At 42.4% G+C, this 12,070-nt stretch overlaps 1 protein-coding gene across 4 annotated transcripts in view; it reads right to left on the reverse strand.

The window, feature by feature from the left end:
- The window catches only part of LOC140196181 (mediator of RNA polymerase II transcription subunit 12-like protein), a 720,072-nt gene that overhangs the window by 36,469 nt on the left and 671,533 nt on the right, over positions 1 to 12,070 (reverse strand). For 3 of the 4 annotated variants that reach the window (XM_072254957.1, XM_072254955.1, XM_072254954.1), the window contains exons 40-41: positions 6,889 to 6,945; positions 1,216 to 1,302 (exon numbers count right to left, since the gene is read on the reverse strand). In XM_072254957.1, coding sequence (XP_072111058.1) covers positions 1,216 to 1,302; positions 6,889 to 6,945 — 144 coding nt within the window. The remainder of the gene's footprint in view (positions 1 to 1,215; positions 1,303 to 6,888; positions 6,946 to 12,070) is intronic. The other variant, XM_072254956.1, reaches the window with a different exon arrangement.

The raw sequence follows: 12,070 nt of genomic DNA on the forward strand, positions 1-12,070 counted from the left end.
TCCCGGACCTCCTGTCCCATGATCCTCTCATATCCCCTTTTGCCAATCACCTGTCCAGCTCTTGGCTCCATCCCTCCCCCTCCTGTCTTCTCCTATCATTTTGGATCTCCCCCTCCCCCTCCAACTTTCAAATCCCTTACTCACTCTTCCTTCAGTTAGTCCTGACGAAGGGTCTCGGCCTGAAACATCGACTGCACCTCTTCCTACAGATGCTGCCTGGCCTGCTGCGTTCACCAGCAACCTTGATGTGTGTTGCTTGAACGATTGTGCATTGTACAGGTGGCACATACCACGGCAATACAGCATTGATGGCAGGGAGTGAATGTTTAGGATAATAAACCATTTGGCCAACTATGACCTAACTTATAAATGAAAGGCCTTAAATTATCCCAGCAAGTAATATATACCCAAAATTATCATATTTAATATGTGCTAACATTTATCACAAGAGATTGGCAATAAATCCTAGCTTTGCCAGTGAGAACTAAAGCCAGAAATATGAATAAATGAATGAGATATGCTAGAGAATACAGAATTAATCTGACAACAAAGGTAACCAATCAGCTCATTAAACCCATGACAGCCCTCCGAATGAAAATCATCTAGGTAACCCCATTCCATTCCTAATCCAATTAAGCCTAATCCTGTTCCATTCCCAACATCCCTGCCAATGTATTCATTTCCAATACTTACCCAATTACATTTTGAAAGCATGGGGCTTTTGCTGTCTGATTGACTTCCCTGAAGCTCCCAAGGATGATGCCAATCCCATCCGGCTTCAGATATCAGCTTTCTTTGCTCAGTATGCACTTTGAGGACTGGCATTTCTCTGGCAGGGCCAGAATTTCATATTGATCTTCAGCCCGCTCTTCAGAAATGGTCGAGAAGAGTCTTCCTGAACTACTGCAGTCCTCAGGGTGTCCTCGCTCCCACAATAACTCCAGCCATTTCAGTACTGAAATAGGGTAACTGCAAGAGAAATCCACTAGCCCTTTGGCAGCAAGTTTCAAAGCTCTCCAAAACAGAAGGGCACGGAATCTTTTTCCACTTAGTTTTAATAGAAGGGATCTTGAAGGGTTTGTATACTGGGCTTTTAATACCTTAAATAGTTTAGCAAAAGAAGATTCAGGAGTAATGAGGAGATGGTTGGGATGATCCATGAACAATTCGCTAGTTTTACCATTCTACAGGCAACTACTAAAATCAATTGCCTACCTGTGCCTGCTGCATACCAGGGTACTGCGAGAGCTGAACAGATCGAACCTGTTGGGCGTAAGATCCGCCTTGATCAACTGTTTGGCCCTGAAAGGAATCAAATCAGAATGTTTTCAGGTTTCTTGCACAAATCACGCCATTGTGCCATCTGCTGGCCATTAATCTGCACAGCTCACGGAGCCAGACAACAGAGAAAGGAAGACACACAGCTGTTTGCTGGAAAACTAACTCATGCCAGCATTTTCACTGCAGCAAGAGATTCTATAGATGCTGGAAATCCAGAGCAACACAGCAGGTTAGGCAGCATCCATAGAGAGGAGTAACCAGTTGACGTTTCTGTCCAAGATCCTTCATCAGTACTCAAACACGAGAAAATCTGCAGATGCTGGAAATTCAAGCAACACACACAAAATGCTGGTGGAACGCAGCATTTTGTGTGTGATCCTTCATCAGTACTTCATCTGAAGCGAGGCTGGGCATTAATAGACACAGATTCTGCAACATCACAAGGTTCAATAGATGGGAAAAAATGTCCAAATACATAAGCAAAAAAAATATTCCTTTGACCTATTCATCAGCCTGCCAGCTTGTATTCCTTCTCCTCCATCCACTTTTCGTATTCTGGCTTCTTCCTACTTCCTTTCCAGTCCTGATGAAGGGTCTTGGCCCAAAACATCAACTGTTTATTCCTCTCTACAGATGCTGCTGGACCTGATGAGCTCCTTCAACATTTTGTGTGTGTTACTCAAGTAGAATATGTTACAATGAATCCTTCTTTCTAGTGAATGCAAGCTCAGATAACCATCCCTGTAAGCATATTGCAGTGCACGTAATTCAATACTGAAAGCAGTCATTTCAGATAACCTGCCTTTCCAGTTTATTTCTGAGTTGGTCAAACCTGATGAAATATCACAACCTGCAAAGTAAACTTTACTTTCTCCATAGAAGTTGCCTGAACTCTTTCCAGAGTATTTCCAGCACTCTGTTTTATTTGAGATTTCTAACATCTGCAGTATGTTTTTTTCTATATCTTTACCATAAAACATACGAGCAGAATTAGAGGGATATGGGACAAACAGAGTCAAATTGGATGAACTCATGTAGATAAATTGGTCAGTATAGATCAGTTGTGCCAGATGGCCTGTTTCTGTGCTGTGTAACTCTGTGGCAAATACATAAAACTTAAACAGAAAATGCTGGGAAGGAAGCTCATTGATTGGGGACATCTGTAGCCTTAAGCGTAATTGCTCATCTGCCTACCTTTCATCCTGGGGACAAGCCTCCCAACCATTGAGGACATCTTCAAAAGGCAGTGCCTCAAGAGGGCAGCGTCCACATCAAGGGCCCTCACTACCCAGGACATTACTACCATTGCGGAGGAGATACAGGAAACCCATACTTAGTGATTTAGGAACCACTCTTTTCCCTTTGCCATTAGATTTCTGAGCAGTCCATGAACCTTAAACACAGCTTCTCTATTCCTCTTTTGCATAACATGTTTCTTTATCTCCTATTGTAACTTAAAGTAATTTTAATGTATTGCTCTGTACTGCTGCCATAAAACAACACATTTCATGACAAATGGCAGAACGAAGTGACGATGATACTAAATGGCAACTCCTTTGCTTGCATCTTCAGAAACAGCTCTATTTCTATTTTTGATACTACTTTTTTCCCCTTTTCAAGGTCCTTTTGGAGACCCTGACCTGGAGTTATTTCTCTGACTTCGGTTCTTTGAGGGAATGGGACCTGCTCTCAGGGCCTCACGACTGGCCGTTTCTTGATATCTGAAGTACGGCCTGGAAGACTAGCGTGCCTTCAGGGTGCCAGATTTTTGTGGTTCTGGAGATGGGCTGATTCAAGGCTGGTGCCCCTGAGGTGTCACGGGAGAACACGGAACATCGGGAGCAGCAGGTTAGCTGCCATGGGCTGTGTGTCCAGAGACCTGAGCCTTAGGGCTGACTTCATTCTCCTGCCCTCTCCCCGTTAGGAGAGGGATAATAAATCAGCCATGATGGAATGGCAGAGCAGGTTTGATGGGCTGAATGGCTTAATTCTGCTCTGGTGTCTTATAAGACATAAGACATAGGATGATTATACATACAGAAGGAGCAGAATTAGGCCATCTGGCCCATCGACTCTGCTCCGCCATTCAATCATGGCTGATGATTTTTTCTCTTGCTTCTTCAGCCCCAGTTCCTGGCCTTCTCCCCGTAACCTTTGACACCCTTACTAATTACGAAACTATCAAACACTGTTTTAAATATACCCAATGACTTGGCCTCTACAGCCAACTAGGGCAATGAATTCCACAGTTTTACCACCCTTACGCAAAAGAAATTCCTCCTCAGCTCTGTTCTAAAAGGACATCCTATTCTGAGCCTGTGCCCTCTGGTCCAAGACTCTCTCACTAAAGGAAACATCCTCTTCATGCCCACTTTATCTAGGCCTTTCAATATGCAATAGGGTTCAACAAGATCCCCTCTCATTCTACTATACTCCCGCATGTACAGGCCAAGAGCCATGAAATCTTCTCCTACATGAAGCCTGTCATTTTGAGGATTGTTTTCTTTATAAAGGATATCTCATTCTCATCCTTAACTCTTGAAGGGCCTTCACCACTCATGACATGGCTTTTTCTAATTACGACCATCAGGGGGAGGTGCAGGAGCTGAAAGACCCACATTCAACAGTTTAGGAACAGCTTCTTCCCCTGCACGATCAGATTTCTGAATGGTCCATGAATCATGAACACTATTTTGCATACTTTTTGCATTAATTATCTTCATATCTTTCTTATTGAAACTTACAGCAATTCTTGTGGTATTGTTCTGTACTGCAGCGACAAAACAACAAATTTTATGACATACGCCAGTGATAACAAACTCAATTCTGATTCTGCATTGAAATTGATTACAAACTCCGAAAGTGCTGGAAACACTCAGCGTGTTGGGCAGCATCTGAAGGAAGAGATTCAGTCAATGTTTCATGTTGGGGACCCTTCATCGGATGAAAGATCTGCAACCTGGTCCCCTCACTATAGGAAGGATGTCAAGGCTTTGGAGAGGGTGTAGAACAGGTTTACCAGCATGTTGCTTGGATAAGAAGACATGCCATAACAAGAGGCTGGACAAATTTGGGTTGTTTCTCTGGAGTGGCAGAGGCTGAGGGGAGATTTGATAGAGGTCTGATCAAATTATGAGAGGCATAGACACCATTGACTGACAGTATCTTTTTCCATGGTTGAAACGTATAATACCAGAGGGCATGCATTTAAGGTGGGAGGGGATAATTTCAAAGGGATGTGAGGGGCAAGTGTTTTACACAGAGAGTGGTGGGTGCCTGGGGTGGTGGTATAAGCATTTTCTAAAAGGCGTTTAGATAAGCACATGGATGTGAGGGAAAGGGAAGGATATGGACTCTGTGTAGGCAGCAGAGATCAGTTTGGTGTTTACTAATTTAATTGATGAGGCCTGTCCCTGTGCTGTACTGTTCTTTGTTGTATGGGACAGTACTGCAACTTTCTCTTTTCACAGAAACATCCTGACATGGTGAATATTTCTAGCATGTAGATAAAAGAAACTGTAGACATCATATACAGATGGGTGGTGGAGCTCGGCAGATCAAACAACATCTACTGCAGGGAAATGGACAGCCGACTTTTCAGGTTGAGACCCTTCATCTGGACTCGGCCATTTTGTTATTTTAGATTTCCAGTATCACCAGACTTCTTTGAAATGTTGAATATAAACTCCTTTTACCAGCTTTTACAGTTTGATAACACTGGACAACAAAGATTTTGCTTCCTGAATACCTTTAGGTGTATCTTATGAATTTTGGGCTACTGATCATGAAAGTCACCATGAAATTTCTCTATCACGCACCATTTTTAAAATAAACTTATGTTTGTTGTTTCAATTCATAATTCAAGTCAATTAAAATGTTGCCTATAATGTAAGCTGGAAAGTTTCCTATCTTGTCCAGGCAAGCTTGGGCATGCTTAGGTGGCGCGGCTGCTGCATGGCAGGACAGGTTTTAGTAATAATTATTGGGTTCAGGACTGTAAGGACGGAATTTGCTATCACCAGGCACAAAAATTTCTATGAAGGATTTTGATATTTGAGACAGATGCTTCCCAGAATAACTGATGCCAAGATTAAGGGAAGTATTTTTGCTGGTCCACAAATCAAACAGGTCATCAATGACAGGCAATTTGAAGAATTTCTAGTGGGACCGGAGAAAATCACATGGAAGGCATTCAATGAAGTTGTTGAAATTTTTTCTCAGCATCTGCAGAGCACCAAACTACATGCAGCTGGTTGAAAGCATGCTTCAAGCATATAAAACCATGAAATGCAACACATCACTAAAGATTCATTTTCTGCATTCCCATTTGGACTTCTTCTCTGCAAATCTTGGTGCTGTTAGTGATGAGCATGGGGAAAGGTTTCACCAGAACATTGCGGTCATGGAGAAAAGATACCAGGGCAACTGGAATCCATCAATGCTGGCGAATTATTGTTGAACACTTAAGCGAGAAGCCTCAGACACTGAGTACAAATGAAAATCATTAACAAAATATTTTTAACTTAGTTGAACTATCAGCACCATTATGCAATTAAACACATTATATTCAATAAAAGTTAATTTGTTGTTTCTCCAAATTCCTATGTGATACAAGTAGTCTGAAATTATATTTGTGTTCATCTTCAAGCAAAAAAAAAATTCTGAGGAAGCGACACTTTCAAAAAAATTCGTTGTCCAGTGTAATTGACCACATGAACAATTCTTTCTATTGCAATATTTTCCATTTACTAAATCACCTTTATTGATATAGATTTAAAATCTAATATTTATATAAGCAGACTTTAATTCTCACTGTATCAGAAAGGGATTAAGCTACAATGGTATGACTTACTACAATGATAATGTGAGTTTCACAGCACATAACCAAGTCATATCAAGTCTTCAGGCTAAGCTGGAGCTAAGTTCCTTTTCTTAAAATACACTCAGTGGCCTCTTTATTAGGTATACCTGCTTGTTAATTCAAATATCCCATCAGCAAATCAATGCAATCATTGTCCAGCGGTTTAGTTGTTTTTCAAATCAAACATCAGAATGCGGAAGAAATGTGATCCAAGTGACTTTGACCATGGAATGATTATTGGTGCCAGATAGGGTGATTTGAGTATCTCAAAAACTGCTGATCTCCTGGGATTTTCACACACAATCATCTCAAGAGTTTACAGAGAATGGTGTGAGAAACAAAAGACTTAGTCAGTAGAAATTCTGTGGGCAAAAATACTGTGTTTATGAGAGTGTTTAGAGGATAATGGCCAGACTGGTGACAGTAACTCAAATAACCACTCATTACAAGTGGTGTGCAGAACAGCATTTCTGAACACACATTGAAATGGATGGGCTACAGCAGCAGACAGCCAAACTGGGTTCCAATCCTGTACCTCATAAAGTAGCCACTGAGGGTAGATCTGATTTCATCCTCCTTGAAACTTGGCTGAAAACTCCATAAAGAAAGGATTAAGTTCAAAATTTTGACAGCATTTAAGAAAATGAGATCTTTGGATGCAGCTTTTGGTTTGAAGTTAGAAAAGCAAGAGGCAAGTTAAAAATAACGAAGCACAAAGCAGAAAAGGGAATAAGTTGCGAGGTTACCATAATGCTGAAATTGTTATAGCCATCCTGGAGGGAGACAGCAGGATTACAGGAGTCCTGGAGAGAAAAGAAAAAGGGCAAGAAAACAGCAGAGAGAATTAGTGGGAGAGTTTAACAGAGAGAGATTATTTGTTTATACTACTAATTAACATCAAAATCCTGGTCTTCATTCACACTTACAAATACTGACCAACCTACAGAAGGAGACACAAACATGTTTAACCCATAAACTTCAAAAAAATGGCATGTTAATTTCACTGTGCTGGCAATTCTTTAAGAAATTCTCACTTAGAGTGTTTAATTCTTACTCTTTTGTAAAAACTCTAAACTCTCAGAAGAAATTCAACAATGAAATGTAATTAATAAAGTTGTTCCCCTTATTGTTCATTCTCTGAATTGAGGTTCTGATGGATACTCATTCGGAATTGGTAATACAGGAGCCAATCAGTTAGTGTAACATGATTACAATGCCAGGTTGTCATAGCTGGGGAAGGAAGTGGGGATAAGCTTCCAATATCTATTAAACATGACTCAAATAGCTTCTGACAACAAAGTCCAGCTCCTGGCCTTCATGTGTAGCTTAGCTAGTATGCCCAGTGGAACAGTTTCTACTGACAGGAGAAGAGGCAAAGATAGTTACTGGCACCTTAAAACCAGTTGCTTTAGGCAAATGGGGCTCATCAGCTGTGATTGACAGAAGAAGGAAAACTCTGATCTCAAACCTCCACTGCCTTGTGGCTATACCCACTCATGGGGAAGGCTCTGGGAGTAAAACCTGAGGAAAAATCCGGAGCTGGAATCCCTAAGGCGGTCCTACATTGAGTTCAACACTGACTGGCATCTCTTGCGACGCTCCTGTTGCCAAACTGTATTGGTCTCTGCTGTTCCTTTGGATTCATCAGCTGAGTGGAGAGGGGGAGCCTGCTACACGGGCAGCAGCTTGATCTCCATATCATACTGTCCTGGCTTGCATGTGATATCTAGGATGCAACATCCATGGTTGACCCCGACCTCCAGAGGGCCTCTATTATACTGCCTGCAATTGTAATCAAAGTTCCAATCCTGCCACTGTTTGTAGGGCATTTGCATGCTTTCCCCGTGATCACGTGGGATTCCTGCGGGTGCTCTGGTTTCCTGCAACATTCGAAAGACCTACGGGTTAGAGTTAATGAGTTGTGGGCATCATATGTTGGCGCTGGAAGCGTAGCACCACTTGCAGGCTGCCCCCAGTGCAACATCAGACCGTGGAGGTCTTTGACCCAAATGGTGCATTTCAATGTATGTTTTGACCTTTTGGTGCATGGTACAAGTGACAAATATAGCTAATTTATTATCTTCAGTATATTATGCCTTAGATAATAGTTGTTTAGTTGTATGTCTGATTCTAGACAAAAGGCTGACCAGAATTATATCAATTATGCCACAAATTTAGAGAGGATATTTACAAGGATGCTGAGAATCTGAGTTCGAGGGAAACATTGAATAGGTTAGGACTTTACTCACAAAAGTGCAGCAAAGTGAGAAGTGATTTGATAGAGATACACAAAATTATGAAAGGTATAGATCGGTTAAATTCAAGCAGGCATTTTCCACTGAGGTTGGGATTCTAGAACTAGAGGTCATGGGTTAAAGGGTGGAGGGTAAAATGTTTAAGAACACGAGGAGGAGCTTCTTCATTTCAGAAGATGGTCGAGTGGAATGAGCTGCCAGCAGAAGTGGCAGATGTGGGTTTGATTTCAATATTTAAGAGAAGTTTGGGTAAGTACATGGATGGGAGGGGAAAGGAGGGCTAAGGCCTAGGTTCAGGCCAGAGGGACTAGACTAATAGCTTGGCACAGACTAGATGGGCTGAAGGGTCTGATTCTGTGACTCTATAACTCACCTGCCAGTTCATACAACAGTTTATTTCTGGCAGTAGGAACCTTCCCCATCATTCTCAATCAATTAGTTATGCCTAAGGTGACTTGATGGAGCCTCCACAGTAAATCAGCCTTCAACCTCTGATGTGTATAACTCAATAGCACACCGGTACATTTACCTTCAATATTATTTGAGACCCAATGCCAGCTCAGTTTGATCTTGTACAGTTTAGTGGAGCACCTTGAAGCTGTGATCATGATAGTCACAGAATGCAGTCGTGTTCTCAAATAAATATTAGTGGGCATTGAAATATCCGAGCCTGTTTTATTGAGTAACTGCTGACGCTCATCCACACTGGGTCCCTCCAGTGATATTGCTGGTAGATAAAAATCAATTTATCACCCATTCACAAACAAGAGAAAATCTGCAGATGCTGGAAATCCAAGCAACACACACTAAGTGCTGAACAGAACTCATCAGGTCAGGCAGCAGCTATGGAAACGTTGACTGTCTACTCTTTTCCACAGATGCTGCTTGGTTTGCTGAGTTCCTCCAGCATTTTGTGTGTGTGTGTTACCATTCATTCATTTATTTACTTAGAGATACTACACGGAACAGGCCCTTCTGGCTCAATGAGCCGTATCGCCCCGAAACCCATCTATTTAACCCTAGCCTCATCTCGGGCCAATTTACAATGACCAATTAACCTACCAAAAAGTATGACTTTGGATTGTGGGGGGACACCGGAGCACCCGGAGGAAGCTCACGCACTCATGGGAAGTACGTACAATCTTACAGACAGTGCCGGAATTGAACTCCCGATCTCCCATGCCCCAAGCTGTAATAATATCATGCTAACAGCTATGTTTTTGTGGAGTCCACAGGATAAAATTTAGCCAGGACAGATTTTTTTGGGTAAACAGTTCAATATTCCTACCACCCTACAAATGAAGAGGTCTTCCCTGATTACACTCCAGAACAGCCTAGCACATTTTCATTTTAAAGATGTAAATATTAACTTTATTTGTCACATGTACATTGAAGCATACAGTGAAATGAGCCATTTGTGTTGCATCAGATGAGAGCGGATTGGGCTGGGGGCAGCTCACAAGTGTAGCCATGCTTCTGGCACCAACATAGCATGCCCACAACCCACTAACCCTACCCAGACATCTTTGGAATGCAGGAGGAAACTGGACCATCCAGTGGAAACACACATGGTCACAGGGAGAAGGTACAAACTCCTTCCAGACAGGAACTGAAGCGCAATCCGTGATCGCTGGTGATGTAAATCGATTGTGCTAACCGCCACACCACTGTGCGTAGCATTGTTTGTTTTGCAGTCCTTCACTACATTAAACATCTAATGTATTTGCACGAACACATTTTTTGATCTCCCTCAGCAATCTAATTAGACCACAGCCTATTCTTGGAAGGAATACCAATCTAGTTTATGGATCCATTAACAAATTTACCTGCTGATTTGTCCATGCATTCTCATGGACTCATTGTTTCATTCAGCAACTTCTTATAAAATCAAAATTTATAGTGAAGTCAACTCCAGTGCATAAAGCAGCCAAGAGACAGACTTCCGCAGAATCCAGCCTGTGTTCACCATTACTTCTATTATCCAATTACTTGAATAAGATATCGCATACCTCTGCACTTCCCCTGTAGGTATCCCAGGTATTTCTCACATCAACTACAAAAGATATGCATAAAGGGCAAAGGAAGACAGATCATACACCAGTCACAACCTAAGGGCATGCTTACTATTGATTCAGAGAGGCCATTCTGAAAAATGGGAGCTAGGAAGCGTCCCGGGATTCCAACCAACATTAAAAATGCCTTCCAAAAATGTAGTCAAGTAGATGGATAGGAAAGTGTTAATGGGCCGAATGTGCAGAAATGGGATTTGGTCAATAGACAAGCTGCCAGCATGCACAACTTTGGCCACGGGGCCTTTTTTCCTTCCTGTATGACTCAACCGCACTGTAGGGATTTGACCATTGTAGGAGACAGACAGCCCCATTTACTGGCTGCTCGTGGCCGCATTGCCAAAAACAACAAAGTGGGACGTGTGGTTAACCATGTAATATTGAAGTGAGAAAATTAGAACATGGAACAACTGCAAAAGGAACTTTGGCCCACAGTGCTGTGCCATCCTTATAACCTATTCTAAGATCAATCTAATCCTTCCCTTCTGCATAGTCCTGCATCTTCAAGTTCAAGTTCACTTTATGGTCATTCAACCGTACACATGGATACCACCAAACAAAACAACATTCCTCCGGAGCAAGGTGCACAACACAGTACATATAATTCACGCATAACACATAAAGCAATACTACCACAAACAAATTAACAAATAATGAAATGGATTTATGATACAAATCAAAAGGTAAACAGTATAACGCTACTGGCGCTTCATACATGATGAGACCGGGACGGTGGTAAGAAGCTCAGGAGTCTCGCAGTTGAGGGGAAGAGACTGTTCACGGTAACACGTTGAAGCTGCACCCTCTCTAACATGCTGGTGGAGAGAGTTTTACTTGCTTTTTTAGCGCTGGAAATAGTTACATTCGGACACGTCTCGTTAGCGTGGCAGCAGGATGGCCACATTGTTTATTCCAGGGACCAATTGATTGCGCTCATGCCCGTCGGTTTAGCGAACAGAGCAGCGGACATCCCGGCTGAAATCTGGAGGAAAACACACAGAGGATGCAGAGGGGGATCAAAAAGGCGAGGGAAGAGAACCAGGTCGAGACAACAGAGGCTTATGGAGAAGAGAAGTTATAAGCCGTGTCTCCGCTCTCTCATCATGGGAAATGTGAGATCGCTGGGGAATAAAATGGACGAACTGACGGCGCTCGTCAGGAGTCAGAGAACATTTCGGGAGAGCAGTGTCATGTGCTTCACTGAGACGTAGCTGCATGAGGACATACCCGATCAAAGCGTTTCCATAGAGGGCTTCCAGACCGTTCAAGCTGACCGGAATTGCACTGAGAGCGGTAAGCGTAAAGGAGAGGAGCTTGCGGTTCTGGTAAACAACAGATGATGCAATCCTGGGCATATTACGATCAAGGAACGTGTTTGTAGCGCAGATATTGAACTTTTTGTTGTTGGACTCCGGTCATATTATTTGCCAAGGGAAATCTTGCATACAATTGTGGTTGTTGTGTACATCCCTCCCTCTGCCAACCCGACATTGGCATGTAACATCATTTACATCGTCATAGCCAGATTACAAACCCAGCACCTGAGTGCCCTCATTACCATCTCGGGTGTCTTCAACCATGTTACCATGGCTAGAACACTGCCC

This window comes from Mobula birostris, chromosome 4 (genome assembly GCF_030028105.1).
Source record: "Mobula birostris isolate sMobBir1 chromosome 4, sMobBir1.hap1, whole genome shotgun sequence".
Lineage (NCBI taxonomy): Eukaryota > Metazoa > Chordata > Chondrichthyes > Myliobatiformes > Myliobatidae > Mobula > Mobula birostris.